General features: G+C 35.4%; 1 protein-coding gene across 1 annotated transcript; it reads right to left on the bottom strand.

The window, feature by feature from the left end:
* Positions 1–10,291: 10,291 nt before the first annotated feature.
* On the bottom strand, positions 10,292–16,378 carry LOC129255475 (uncharacterized). Its single transcript, XM_054893829.2, has 2 exons — positions 16,322–16,378; positions 10,292–13,372 (listed from the first exon to the last, which is right to left on the bottom strand). The coding sequence occupies exon 2, from the start codon at positions 12,723–12,725 to the stop codon at positions 10,299–10,301; it is 2,427 nt and encodes an 808-aa protein (XP_054749804.2). The 5' UTR covers positions 12,726–13,372; positions 16,322–16,378; the 3' UTR covers positions 10,292–10,298.
* Positions 16,379–16,796: the final 418 nt, after the last annotated feature.

Below are 16,796 nucleotides of genomic sequence, written 5' to 3'. Positions count from 1 at the left end.
GAATGAGATCTTTGGACAGGGAGGTTTTGTGTAGGAGCCATATTGAATAGAGTTGTTGGTCACATAGGACCGTAGTAATGCAAACATGGATTATTAAGTTCTCATGAAAAACACAGCGATCAAGATAGCTTCATAAGCCTAAAGTATAGCAGAAATAATTTAATATGATGTGAATTTGAAGAAGAGTCCATGTAAAAATAATTATCACACGCGTGTATGCAAAGTTTGTGTTTTGGAAAAAATAATAATCCACTTCATTCATTTCCTTATCAACATTTTGATGACACGATCATGCAAATGATGTATGTACTTGCAAATAATTTAGGGATGCTGAACGACACGGAACAGAAAGGCCTAAGACTTCAACGGGATCTAACGGTCGTAACCTAAGAACACCTAATAAGATTTATTCTTTAAGGTTTAAAAAAATTGCCACGTTTACGATAGGAGATAATTCATTATAATTACACCTGCAATAAGTTTCATCAAAAGTATTTAATCATTTTTAGCAACTCCTAGTTTCGTGTCATTAGAATATCATCATAAGCAATCAATATATTCATAAAGCTGAATATAGAATCCCTTTATACAAAATGAAGTGATTCGATCACTGAATCAAATTCATAAATCAGCACACATGAATTGAAATCAAACAGATTGCATCCCCAGTCACGTACGTACACAAACTTTAATGTTTAATCCTATGCTATAAGTTTATACGATCGATTACAATGTAATCAATGCAATTAGTATTGATTTCGGATCATCTGCGAAATTACATGTAAAAGCGTCAAACATATTCATTCGAATGCCCCCCCCCCCCCCCATCGACTTGTGAAAGTGTAGTTTGGTAAATATTCATCCATCTGTAGTCCCGTACGGTGCGTGAAAAGGATTACTAATCACTACAAAACCTATAAACAGAAAACTATAATAAAGCAAAAAGAAATGGGATGTTTGTCGGTTTCACTTTATACATATATCCCCTCTCCCTATTCAGTTTGTGGCTTTTTTTATCAGCAATATAATACAATATATAAAAGCTGACATTGTTTGCGAGTGAATTGACGTCATCAGGTGTTGGGTAGGTCTAGAGAACGAGTATAGTACTATATCATCAGATGAGAAGGTAACTCCCGTAAATCGAGGGTACTTTGGGGGTACTTCCCCGAGGTGCTTGCAAGAAAAGGCAGGCCTATATATTAATATCGTGTAACGCCCCGTTAAATTAAATGCATTCAATAATGAGAAATAAATATATTTGCTTTACATGCTAGGACTCAGAGAATCGTTTTGTAATGTTTGCCCCTCCCCCCTCTTTTCGTCCAGCCAGCCCCCTTCTTGCTGCGACCCCGTTAAGCAATTTCAGGTGAAAAGTCTTTAATTTAGCATAGAAATCATAACAAATGTTCTTCGAAGACATATTAAAATCAACTATGGGGACCATCCCTGCCCATCCATCCAACCGTCCCATATCTGCCCCCCCCCCCCCGGCCACACCCCTTCCTTAATCACATGAGACAACTACTTACAGGCCAGGTAGCATGGGATACAGCAATATAATTGAAACATGTGTTATTGCACGTCGAGATTGACAGTACAGTCCCATCTATTGTAATTCGGTGTATGCTTGTCAAACGTACGAGTTGGTGAAATTAAACACAAGATGAGGTCCACACTCCACGAGACAGAAATGATCCGAGACATGCTGATAACGAAATTGGTTTATCTTTAAAAAGCATTTTGGAGTGACAGAAGGAATGCAATTATGATCATGCCTTTATAGTATTCTATGAACCTCACACCATGTTTTATGTCTGCTTGTCAAGATTCATCAATGCTTATTACGAAAAACCAAAATTTATTCATTACTTTTATTCAAAATTCACTGACAGAGTGTGATAAAAGAGAAATGAACTACATAGTACGTCATCACGACCTATTCATTAAGTTTAAAATTCACAGTGAATACATGAATAATAATACTGCGAATAAGAAATCCACTGATATGTATTTGTAAAATTTGGCCTCGTCGATTCGAACATTGTAGTTAAAAGTCAATTTATTTGATCTCAATACAACTATTTTCGTCTTGAAAAAAAAAAAAAAAAAATCTTTTAAAGTATTTGAAATTTCTAGACAGTAAATATCCGACTATGAACACAATAGTGTGACTCATATTTTGAACAATAATACTGTAACAAAAAGAAATCTAATTCTCGTCCCCTATATGTAAATATCAGATTACGATGTATCTTCAGTTTCTCGTGGTTTCTTACTATCATTTTTATTTTTATTTTTTATTAATTTGTTTGGGGGTACGAGTAAAATAAATGTTTGTTTGTTACTTAGTTTATGTTGCATTTTTTAACATTTGTATTGCATATACAACATTACAATATTAATATAATTTTCCTTGATGTATTTAGAAATTGTTTTTCTTAAAAAATGCACTAAATTAAGTTTCAGCTTTCTACAACTGTTGCCTTATTACATTTATACTTATGATTGTGATGATGCTAATAACAATAGTTATGTCATCTTTGAGAAACCTACAAACAATCATCATTAAAAACATTTACGCAAATCTATCCTTAGTACTTGGTAATACCTGTTAATATATTCATTTTCTATGTCTTATTAAATATTCCCGTATGTACCATTCATAGACATTGTTAAAAAAATGAGTCTCTGAGTTTTGTTGTGCCCCATTAGATATTAAGGGTGCGTTTAAAGTATGATGAAAGGTAAATATGAACTATTGACTCTGAAAAGACACAAACCTGGCAGAAAATATGTGTAAACATAGGGTCGGATTCGGGACAAAAGACCGTAGCAGAAAAGTAAATAAGAGTATTAGAAAGGTGGGAACTACTATAGATGTAAAGGTGCAATTCACAGTAGTGCCAACTCTATGATTTCTTACTATTCGTATAATTAATTATTGTTATTAAATTGTCTTACTTCAATTGCTACCTGGGTTCGCTCATATAGTTATTTAACATTCTATAAGAATACATTACCCTGGTTGGGTTTTTATATTGCTATCAACATTTTTGAATATTGAAATTGTTTGTGCGAATGTCAAATTTCCTTTTGATCTGATATACAGGTAAATAGGCACACCTATTAATCCTGCAATAAAACTGATCCAAGCGAATGCCTTGCAGAAGGTCAGACTTAAAAGCTAATACCTAAAAAATTACACAAATTGGCAATGTCAAGATTAACTATTGCTTAGTCATATTACATACACACACGCCTTAGACACGCACACATCGACCACGCACATACATCCACTAGCAAGATCTCATTACGCATAGCAGATCGACACACACGCACATGCTCACACTTATCACATATTAAAAACGCACACAAATGGCAATATGCACATCTCAGTCAAATGGAGGCGAGGCTAATTAATGAGAAAGAACCAGAGAGTCTAGTCTTCCAATCAGAATTAATTCGTGTACTTCGGTGGACACAAGCCCCAAAGTATTATTCACACATGATATGAGATACTTTAGGCTTTTACATCTATTTCATTTCCCTTGAAATATTCAGCATCTCCTGGCAATCCAAATTCATATTGACTTTGGTGTGCGATAAATATTCTTTTCCCACCCATCCCCAATTAAAAAAGAAACACGTGACATTGATTTCGAAAAAGAACAAGGTCCGGGAAGGCAGAATTCAATACAGCATTTCAACATTCCACTCTTAAATCTCACAACATTTCATCCTTTTTTTTTTATCCTAAAATTATTAAAAGAGACTCGGTACGATTTTATTCTTTCTCATCAGAGTCCAGACTTGAACCTTGAAAGCATGTGGGTGTATGGCTATCTTCACTTACATACATATTGTATATTAGTCGGCCATAAAGGTAAGTTAATATTCATCAACGTATGGTATCGAGCTCACCAAGCCAATTTAACAGATGCCAATGTTTATGATAAGCTGCCTTCAAGTTTAGTGTGAGATGCCTAACATGGATATATATCACCATTCATTATGTTTAATGATGATGCTAATAAACTCAATATCAATACTCGTTTCTATATATACCAATATGCATGAACATAATGTAGAAGATATCAAAGTGGCTAAACCCACTTTTCATTGAAAAAAAAAAAGAATTTCCTCAAATCAGAATACTGAGTATTTAAATTTTATATTAAAAATAATAATATTTCTATCAAAATGTGTGAAGAGATAGATGAGAGCTTTGTTTTGGGGCTTAACAAGTATTCAAACTATATCAAAGAAATTAACCAATCATCTCCCCCCCCCCCTCAATTGGTATTTAAAGTGCGATATGATAATTATGATTCAGCATTGCAATCAATATATAAGTCTAACATGTACTTCAGTAAGAATGTTTAAGATGTGTAATATATCATAAACGTGATGTGATGACATTTCACTCCATTTCACGCAATAGCCCGGGTAATATTAGAATGAACATGGAATTGGAAACGGACAAAGGAAAACAGAATTATATCGTACCGGGTAATCATAATTTGCCATTTCCTTTGTTTCAAATATTATGTTCAGTATAGGGGGTTTTCACTACATGATATTTCAACATGTCATTTTTGCTATAGAGCACAATGGAAAACAATAGAATTTTACCCCCAAATTTGTGTTTTTATTTTTATATAAACCAAATGTATTACTGAATGATGATAGCATGGTGTCCCAGGCTTGTTGAATGAAAGGTCAAGTTCACCTCATAAAAATGATGATTTAAATAAAAGAAAAATTAGACAAGCATAATGCTGAAAATTTCATCAAAATCGGTTGTGAAATAAGAAAGTTATGACATTTTATAGTTTAATTGGCTTATTTTTCTCAAAATAGTTATATGCACAATTTAGTCACATGCAAATGAGAGAATCGATGATGTCCCTCACTCACTATTTATTTTGTTCTTTATTGTTTGAATTATACAATATTTCAATTTTTACAGATTTGACAATAAGGACCAACTTGGCCTGAAGCATATAATATTAAATAATCGTAATTCCACTTGTTTGGGAGAAATAAAACTTTGTTTCACAGGACAATGAGAAGAAAAGAATATTTCATATTTCACGCAATAGAATACAAAAGAAAAAGTGAGTGAGTGATGTCATCAGTTCCCTCATTTGCATACCGACCGGGATGTGCATATAACTATTATGTGAAATTAAGCGAAACTTTAAAATGTCATAACTTTCTCATTTAAATCCGATTTTGATGACATTTCCAGTGTCATGCTCGTTGGATTTTTCTCTTTTTATTCAAATAGATATTTTGTTGGGGTGGACTTGTCCTTTAAGGATTAAAAAAAAATCACAAGAGCAAACTAATATATAATGCACTAATCATAAACACAGCGTCAGCTTTTCGTGACTTTCTGAGCAAATGTCATATTTTCTGAACATGTTGAGATAACGGATCAAATGGCAATGACTTTTAGATGAATCTTAAATCAGATTGACGACAAAATACAATTGAAAAGCATAAGCCTCTATGATAGAGACAAGCATTGAGTTGATAATTTGAAGTATGCAATGTCACTTACCTCCCCTCCTCATGTCATTTTCAAATTACGTGTAAGCGAGAATTCATCTGGGTAATAGATAAATAATAATATTGGACACGAGCTGGGGATAAATATAGAGAGGCAGAAGCACTTTTACAGACAAAACTAATGTCATTCGAGGCAATTAGCAAGAGCAGTGTTTTAGGCAGCTGTATCAATGCCAGCTTGCCGTGATTGTTGTCACAATGAAATGATTTTGTTTGATTATGATAACAAAAGGGTGTTCGTCTCGACACATCTAATTACCGAGAGTCCGAGATGGACGCATAGTGTAAGGCCATTTTAAATTGAATAATAAAATGAATTGAAAGGTAATGGTTCATTAATTGTACGTGAATTTTGATTTATGAAAATAGATCTAACATGGCTAAGTGAAAGTAATATCGGCTATGCAGAGAATTCAATTAATAGGGCTCTGACATTTATCAATATAGAACTAGACAGATAACCCTCATGCAATATCTATATGGATTTTCCTTACTAATTAATGTTGAAAATTATATAGTATTTTCGAGCTTTCAATGTGTATTCCAATAGAAAAAATGAATTTCTCTCCCTTGTTCTACAAGACACTGTTCAATATTTCAAAAATATACAAGTTTGACTTGAGAGTGTGTACATTAAACTGAGTGACACATGCTAAGTATTTGTCAGTCATGGACAAAAAGATGTCTTGGGTTTGACCAATCTCATCAAGGTAACCTCAACTCAACTCATTCTTTTCTTAATAGCATTGGATTTCCTGAATGTATTCCTACAGGAAAGCACAAATCAAATAGCAATATGATATGACTGGGGACCCACCAGGCAACCAAGTAAAAGTCTATGATGAGGTCAACCATACAAGTGTAGAATACATCCTTTCCTTATTGACACCCCATAATCAAAATAATTCAATCAATTAGCCAAGTGGGGTCGTCGTAATTACATGGACTCAATCAAGGTATTCTAAGGTCACAGACCCACTCAGTACTATTCTGAATATTTTCCATTGGGGCAATTTCCAGTCCTTGAATTTTGAATACTCTTTCTAGGGAGTAAAGTTGCGTTGCCTTTTCAAACTAACCATTATGGGACTGAAGCTAATTATAAACGTACACCAAAATCACTTTGAGAAATGTCAAATTCAACAGCTTCGAGAGCTTGACATAATAATACTATAAAATAATACAAGTCAGTAAATCATTTTATAGCTATACATTAAATCTATACATATCTACAGCGTGTGCTTATATCATCATGTTACAACTCAAGAGCAAATATAGTTCTATTGATGTAAACTTTTTAATCTTGTTAAATTCATAAAGTAATAAATCCAGCTGCAAAACCGTAAGAACGTATATTTTAAGATTTGAATAAAACATATATAGGCCTAGTATGGTATCATTACAAATTTAGATTTGTTTTTCTTGTTTTGTATTTCCCTTTAAAAATACAATACATTCGTATGCCTTAATGAACAACTTAACATTCTATCATTCAAGATTTATTTGAGGTCTGTATCAAAAGCCTAATGATTTAAGATGACATACGAGAAGAAATAGATAGTGGATACATTTCAAAGGGCGTGTCACTGCCGCCTATGTATGATTGATACAAGCTAGCAATGATTAATACACCACAAAGAAGATACTCCCTTAACCAGAATATGACCCTCAAAATCCATCCTAAATTAACCACCTCTGACTAATATAAACGAATGGACAAAGTACCATCTAAAAATATAAACAAGTGTGTAAAGAAATTTTATTTGCAAATATTTGTTGCTATGTTTTATTCAATGTCTTTAATGTCTTTTTTCTGTGATCTTTTCAGCATACTTTACCATTCAACATGAGTCAATACTCATTCATATAGCTGCAAGCTCATTTTATGATATGTTTTGTATTATCAGACTGGGTTTTTACCCAGTTTTAAATTCTTTGAATGCTATCTTCTGAAACGCTTGTAACTCATGATATATATATATATTTTTGCGCAAATGCAATATCAATTGTTACATTATGTTGTTTTGGGGTAATATTTTATTAGATTATGTATTATGTATATGTTTCAGATTATGTATGTTTTTTGTACTGAATGATAAATAAACACTATTAAAAATATATATTTAAAAAATCCTCCCAAATTGAAAGATATTCGTTAAAATTATTTCATAATATCTATCCAAATATATGTTTACGTAGAGACAGCAGCTAAGTTATGACATTCACTTTTTACTATTTAAACTATGTACATGGGAAACACATTACGTTTGGCTACATGTATGATTGTGAAACCATGTAGCAATTATTATAAATAGTGTACATAATATTAGTGTGCAGACTGCAGATCTCATAATGTCAATGACGAAATATATCTATAATTCTGATAATGGGATATATTTGAACTGATGTCTGTCTGCCTGTAAAGTAATTTATAATGTAGATGCCTATGTAGATGTACCTATCGTTTCGAGAATAAATCACATAAAACATGCAGTAATGTGGACAATATTCCCTAAGTCATTGGCGAATCTTATCGATTTCCTCAAGCTAATTAGCATACAAACTACCGCTTGTTTACTATAAATGGTCTAACTGCATGATATTGTCTTTTCTATACGATTTATATTAACAACCACAAAACATGCGGCAGAACAATGAGTGGATTCTTATTGACCATCATTACTCGTTTTCTTTGTCGTATTCATATGCAAATTGTCCAAAGCGAATATTAATGAAGAGCGACAATGCGCAATGGAATGAAAATGAGTAATTCATTTCTTTGTTTGAGCAAGATGGCATGTAGTGTAGCCTCGCTTCAGATGTATTGGTGTTGTTAAATCCGATTATAGTAAAACATTGCATACGTCTATACAATATGCTGGTTGACGTATTAATCATGATTATGATACATAACATAAAAGTGTATCACATGATATGAAAAATTAACGTTCGCTGCAACCCAATACACATCGATTTAAGAATGTCTGTAGAAAGGCTAAAATAAAAAAAAACAATAATAAAAAAAATATCCGCCCTCTAGCATCCTCCAATGACGTCATTTTGGTCAGAAATTATGAGTGAACCACATTGCCTTTTATGATCAATTGCATGGCTTACCATGAGTAGATTTGAGAAGTAAAGTATATGCTCGCGTGCTGCTGCACTATTTAAAGGGCAAACTTAACAGAGTGTAAACTGGCTTATGAGTTTTCCACTTTCTCATTTTTTTGTCAGATTTTCCATCCTTTTCTCAATCTGGGCTCATTGGATGAGGTTGACTTGTAATAAGATATTTAGCTTGTAATGACGTTACGTGAAGAATATATATAGAGCAATCCATTGGATCATGTGCAATCTTATTACTAATATGCGTGGATGGAATAGTGATTAAGCAATGATCTATCTTGATCGTTTTCATGATCACTCACAAACCTGTACTAGTACACAACACAGGAGTCAATGGGTATAGGCCTACATATTCACAAGGATATCAAGAAAACATCCATAACATTAAAATAATAACTTTTCTTCCTTACTCTAAACAAATAGGCCTAATCATTTTTATTTTGGCTTACAAACGCTTTCTGTAATACAAATTACAAATATAAAATAGCATCATAGTATATTCACGAGATGGAAAAAAATTATTAAAAGTGCAAAGGAGGTAGGGCATATGATTATGCACGTTTTGATAAAGGACCATATGGGCGTGTTGATGGCGTGTGTCAGGCTATTAATCACTCTACCTTCACCTGTATAACTATACACGATCAAGGAAGTTAATTGTTATGGCAAGATTATTTTGTTGCTTTTTTCTACTTAGTTGTAACCAAAAATGCCTGGTCGCCGGTGCCAATTCTCTCTGGACAAAATATGTAATCATAATATACAAGCTGTAGCGACCAGATAAAATGTGTCATTCTAATCAGTGCATGACGTCACAAACCAAGAGGTTTCTTCATGATAAATATACTGAAAGCTGCAATGATTAGCAAAGCGTTATATTATTTGAATATTTCTGAAGTCATGAAATCAATGCATACTTATGATAACAGAATTAGGAATAGAAAGAAGCGATTCTGTTGAAATGTAATATGAATACATATTCCTGTTATACCAATGGAAGCACTGGAGGGTGTAATTGTGGGTGTGAAATTAGTTCGATTCATTGAAATTCAGGTTTTCATGGCAGAACCACCACGTGTGTAAGTGAGAGGAAAAAAAAGTAAAATATACCAGCTCCTGCATAATTATGGGAAAACGGGTTGGGCATGACAATAGAGGCTATTATGATGAGAGCGTGACATTCAATGTAAACAAGTTACTCATCAAAAACTTGGACGTGATTTGAAAGAAGTTCACATGACCTATAGTACAACTATCTCTCTAGTGAGACATGCACTTCAGAGAAGTAGAATTGTTCAATAAAGCCTACATTTGTCCTTCTCACGAGTGTGATGCATCTGGATGTTTGTTGATCATTATTGTAGGAATTACAGTCTGGTGTTATACAAAACATGGTATGATTCATTCCAATCTATTGATTGACATATTTAGTAAATTTACCCGAAATACATAAGGTGTTTTGTATACAACCCAAACCATTATTTCAGAAATGTGGCCGGGTGTGATATCCTTCCTGTCAGACGTATTGATTAACAATAATTACACTCCTAAAGGTGTGAAAGATTTAACGATCATTTTGTTACAAATACCACAGTTCATAGTTGGTTAATTATTATTAGCAAATGAATGTGATTGGTAGAACTTACCTCAAGGCGTGTCTTTTCCAGTTCACGTTTAAACTCCTTCCGTGTCGCCTCTGAATCTACGAGTTTCTTTCTCAAGAGTTGGTTCTCCTCCTCTGTCCTGGCTCGCTTCTCCTCCACCATCTCCAGCTCCTGGTGGAGCCGTATGGAAACATCTTTGGCAATTTTAAGTTCTTGTTTGAGCCCCAGGATCTCCTTATCGACGGTTTTATCTTCCTCTTCGGATCCACTCCCTCCAGCTGAGGAGACCCTTTCATTGGACCCACCCCCTCCTCCTCTACCACCTGTAGTAGCAGCACTACCTAACCCACCCACCCCTCCCGACTCCCCAACATGCTTCATATGCTGTTTTTGCATTTCATCCATCTGCATCATTAATATTTGACATTTCTCTTCCCACTCCTGTCGCTCCTGATCGGCCTGTTCCACCCTCCGATCAGCTTTTCTTAACCTATACTGTAGGATTCTCCATTCTTTAGTAACCTGATCTAATTCATGTTTAAGATCACGGTACTCCTCTAGATCCCCCTCCCTCACCCTATCAGCAGCCTCCTCTAGCTCCAGCTGGAGCTCTTCTATTTCCTCCTTGTAACATTCAATTTGATCCCTAAGATCCACGATCATGGTTTCAGAAGCTGTTACCCTTGCCTGCAGTTCAGGCAAGCTTAGATTCTCCACATCTTGATCCATGGTTAAACATTTAGTACTTCCACTATCATCCATAGAACGCACGCGTTTCTCCAAGGCGCCATATTTTTCCTCCCAAGCGCGTATCTCTTTCCGTAAGCCCTCCACCTCCGCCATTTCCGCGCTCGCTGCTCCATCCCCTGCCACTTTCTTCTCCATGTTTTCCACAATGCAACTACTCTCAACCTCAGCTACAACCCCATCTTGTTTTTCTCCTTCTCCTATACTCGGCGCTTGTTTCTGATGTTGTTCAGGGAGGTTGTTTTTATCCGAGTCGGTGTGTAGAGTCTTACCAGCATATTCCGTGTCTACAGTCCTTATTACATCCTCTATAGGAGCACCGCTTCGCGTGCCGCTGACATCCTCATCATAATAATTATCCGAGTTCACGTGAATATTAGCCAAGCGTTGTGTGTACGACGTAGAGAGCGCCAATGCATTGGCTGATTGCTGGCTGTGTATCTCGCTGCCAGGCGTAGCAGTAATAGGGGTTTCCACATTAGCATTTTTACTGTCGATGACTCGCTCTCCCTTCGAATTACATACCCGCGATTCTTCGCCGGTCGATTCGGGTCTTACAGTCAATAATACCTCAGTCAGTCTGTCAGGCTCCGTTTCTTTATCGCCAACACGATCGGGTAAACTGACCGACTGATTGTCAGGTAAACTATCCCCCTTTCCATCGTCTATTGACCGACTAACAAAGCCTGAATATAAGCGAATATTTTCTAGACTACGAGTTCTTTCCAAACGTAGTTCGAATCCATTATCGTCTCCTCTCCCATTCCTTTTGATATCACTCAATATTGAATCTAGGGATTTATTAAGGTGTCTTGAATCAGAAGGTCGTGGGTCCAAACCTGTCCTTGACCCCCTCTCACTGCTTTCCCTCGAACCGATCGACCCGTTTACTTGTACCTCGTCCTCTCCATTATCGAGCCTCTGATCGCTCTCTTCCTCGTCGTCGAAATATGTTATGTCATAATCATCGATCTCCCCAAGCGCCCCTAATGACGATAAATCCGTGTAAGTCGCGTATATCGAAGCATCAAACGATCGTGGTTGTAAAGTGGCTGTAAACTCCGCTTCCCTTGCTCGTAATAACAGATCATCGTTCTCAAATTCATCCAACGCCCCTCCCCCATTCGTATCTGGTTCGAACACAGCTGGCATGAAATCAGGTATATCAAGAGTGAGAGGGGCGTTTTGAGTTCGTGGACGGGGTGTCGATGTAAACAAATCCATAGCATGTGCACTTGATGAGGTCATCGTCAGGGTAGTCGAGGTGTCTTTATATCTTAGTTTACTCTCCTCAACCACTGAAGCAGAACGAATAATTCCTTCATAATTTGATCCACGATGCCGTTGACTTCTACTCACTGCATTATTATTATCATTTACACTATAACTAGACAAGATCGATGGTTCAGTATCATACTGTGACAGTGGGCTGGTGTCTCCATGTTTAGCCCGTGTGGCTACCGGGTAACCCCGTTGCTTGTCTCCTTGGTGCTCACCGACGCTTTGCTCATTTATCGTAGTCCGAGGCGTTATACTCGACGTAAGCTCGACATTGCTTTCAAAGACGGCAGCAATCTCACCCATGTGTTCCCACCCAGCGATCGTCTTCCTACTTCCACTACCTCGTACACTCGCTGACGTCGAGTGCTTCGAAGTGTCTTGGGCATTCATAGCTCGCGACGGGTTTGACAAACACTAACAAAAGAGAGCAACAGCATTCGCATTCCATTCATCGCAATCTTTTTTCAATCCAACACTGATTTTACGTTCTTTGTCCCTCCTAAATCCTTTATCATCTGCCACAGTGCTCAGTTGCTGCTCGCTTTACTTCTATTTATATTTCTCAACCCGCTATATACTCCAATGCACAGGCTCATAACACGGAAGAGAGTGTGTACTTTGAAACTTCACTCTGCAGGTTGCAGGCAAAGAAAATGCCGGTAAAATGTCAACAAAAGTCCGACCTCCTTACTTGTAGTACCTCAAGTCAAGCACTGCTGTAAACAAAAAAATCATCCGATTATAAAAAGCAAACTAGTCGCTAGGTAAGTTGGTAAATCGTAAGCTCTGCGTCTTATTATCGCTCATAATTTCGTAAGTGTTCCCTGCTTTCTCGGTGTCGACATCTTGATTAGGATTCATCCACCATCCACCAATCCAGTCGATCCAAGGTAAATATTAAATCATAGCGAATAATATTTGTTACTATTGCCCGCGGCAAGTGGCAGTCTGTCTGGCTTACTGGCTTCAAAATCGCGGAATAGTGCTTCCAGTCAACCGACACTCTGATGTCACGTAACCAAACCAAAGTGATATTCCTGCATCAAGACAAAAAGTAAAAAATAAAATGATGGAAAAGAGACATAGAAAAGTACAGGTTGGGGTAAGCTTAAACCCCACATACATGCGATCTCACCGGGCGAACGAGTTGAATGTGAAGGAAACTAAACCTGGATTCGATCTATCATACCGAAGGGAAATAGATACGATGAGAGACATAGTGTACCATAAAAGAAAAATAAATACTAAACATCAAGTTGGACGTTAATTATTCGCAGACAGACTAGCAGTGATCTTAGGTCCTGATATGATGAAGCGAATGAGAGTTGGGATTGAAGAATAAAATAAATCTTACCTACAGAGGAAGGCGGGTAGAGAAGGAGGAGATGAGAGAAGAAGGGAAGGGGTATAAGAGAGGGGTATTTTTAGTTCAACTTTGTTTAGGGGACCCCTTTTGGGCGGTCGCAATTATGACACAAGTGAACAGGATATGTGAGTTGAAACTGAGAGAAGGGACGGCACTGTGCCAAAAAGTGGCTCGAGTTTAGCAAGAAGTAGCCCACTCAAATTTTAAAAATAAAATGATGATCGAAATCTAGGTTTAGAGTGCATGGATTTTATGTTCTGAAAAATAAGACTTTGAAACGCTGATAATATTGTTTGATAAACCTAATAAATGGGTTGAAAGTAGATGTATCTCATTGAATACTTCTTAATGTATTTGAGCAGTCAAAATGTTCCTTAAAAGAATGGACACAACATGAAATTGTATTTTAAACGGTCCGACAGAAAGTAAACTACCATTTCATAACAATCCATGCGGTATGTTCTATACTTCAACCGTCGTATGTTACGTGCAAATATATCGTAGATATAAAACATTAATACGAGACATAATTGTCACTTTATATTTTATATATATATATATGTTTCAGGAAGTAACTTAGACAGTATACGAAGAGACGGATGATTCGGAATGATTTCATTTTCAAAAGAAATGTCCAAATTAAGAACAAAGGAGAAACGGCTCACCCCCCCCCCCCCTACGACACCCCTCTTTGCACCAATCTCTTATTCAATGCCTGGATCAATCAAGTTATTCAATTTCGAAACCTGTTAAATGTGTCATAATTCCACCCGTGACCGACACTAAAACAATAACGATACCTTCTTTGCATACATTATTTATGATAGGAGTGCAGTTCAACCATTGCTGGAAAACTGTTATATATATATATAAGACTCAAATTAAATGTTATAAGATAAGAGGGATGCTTGAATAATTATCATTATTACCTTTCGAATTCGATAATCACAGATTTTCATGGTCATGATGATGGCGCAGAGTGCACACATATTCCCATTATTTCACCTTGTCAATGTGCTCAATGAGTTTGACGTAATTTCTTGTTTCGATTATTTAAAAAAAAAAAAAATCTTCACACCAAATAATTTGTACTTTCTGAAGTTTCTGCACATGACTTTACTTTTCTGACTTTTCTGACTTTACTTTCTGATCATAATAAATCAATACTATTATCTCATATACTAACACTATATACCCCAACAAAGTATGACATGAGGGTTGACATTTGCAGTCTCAACACATGGCGATAATGAATTAGGAATTATGTTGTAATGGAAGGGGATTTTCTTCTCTCTCTCTCTTTTTTTTTTTTTTTGCTGACTCGGTTGATAGACTCAAATAAAAGCTATTTTGGGGAACCGTCATGTGTTGCGTGAGTGGGCAGGACTACCTTGGACAGATTTCAAAATTTGAATCTTTGACATATAATCCCAAAAGACGAGGGGAATGTCGCATAGTGTATATGTACTCACTTTATGCAATGAAGAATAAACCTAATGTACCTTAATGACATGTAACATCAAACGTGTGTTATGGTTTATCATTGAATAATAAACTATATGTTCTTGTTTACAGTTTACAAAATGTTTGAATATGAGGTTAGATATTCCATTGATAATCATCGCGAAGAATCTAAACATTATTCTGATTATTGAATCATATCAAAAGTGATTTAAAATAAAACAAGACAGGGGAGAAATAGAAAGACGATACATTTTTTTCTTTAAAATATTTTTCCTATTATATTTATCACATTTTACTTTCCCATTTTATAATATTGTATATTTGTACATTTGTACAATCGAATGAATTTCCACATTTAGTTAACTGTTATTACTTTGCCTTTTCTCAATTACTTAATATGAATTATTTCTTCAAGTTGCAAAAGGGGATCCACGCTCTACAAGCAATGCTCATTTCCATACACGCTTCATACTATTTTATACAAGCTTTTGTTACATAATTATGCTAAGGTAAAATTTATCTTGTACTCGTACTTTGATTTGTATCTGTATTTGATTTATATTTGTCATGGAAATGAAATAAACTTCTTGAATCTTGAAATATTGAATGGACAGAGATATTGAAGTTTACCACACAGGGGGAAAATACAGTTATTTTTTAAACCAATGTTAAAAGGAATAATAAATGGAAACATAATTTCATATTAAGAATTCAGAAAAGGGAATGACGTCATGAAGGTCGTCTTCGCCAGCAGAAGACAACGGATATAACGGTAATGGATTTGACATTTTATTTGACAGATTTCATATTCTGAGTTCCATTACAGATCCTATGCTAATCATTATCTAACATGCTATCTGATATAGGCAAGCGACAGGCTGCTTTACGTGCGTTTCGTGTCATGATGAACATACATCTCCATCATATGAAATTATTATTATACTTATTATTTTTATTAATATCTAATTTATAAATTGCAAAGTTTTTGTCATACTTTCGATAATGATGTTGTAATTAAACATAATTTAATATTTTTCATGCTAGTTGAGGATACACAAGTATTACACATGTATGTCAAGAACAGAAAATAAGTACCTTTTAGATTGTTGATAAAAAGCAGCATTGAACAACATATTACCCATATACTACAACTTACCCGTGTAGTATTAAGACGATGTCAGTATGTCAGTCAGTGGTATTTGTTAATCTGTAAAGAGACATCCAAATAGAATAATTATTATCATAAATCTACTTTGTATAGGAAGACAACCCAATTATATCACGATAATAATTATAATATAGTACTCTGTTATCTGAAAGTACACATAAAACGTCTTCAAAATGGTAGTTTTAATTTGTTTTATTTTGATTAATTCATATTGTTAAATAAAGGTTCAAGGCCAAGGTGATACCTGTAACAATGATACTAATGTTAACAGTTTATGAAGAGTGTGATCGAATCATCGAAATATCCTTCCCGCTAAAAATAATAAGAAAATAATTCTTAATAACCACGCAGAGAAATCAACGTCACAATATTTTCACCACGAGAATTAACACGATTAATGTTCGGATTTTTCAAGGAAATACCAGGGATCAGGACCGGTCACTTGATTGCTGACAAATTGGTC

Source organism: Lytechinus pictus, chromosome 1 (assembly GCF_037042905.1).
Source record: "Lytechinus pictus isolate F3 Inbred chromosome 1, Lp3.0, whole genome shotgun sequence".
NCBI lineage: Eukaryota > Metazoa > Echinodermata > Echinoidea > Temnopleuroida > Toxopneustidae > Lytechinus > Lytechinus pictus.
Note: the sequence above shows the minus strand (reverse complement) of the source record. Positions and strands in the feature narration are given on the sequence as shown.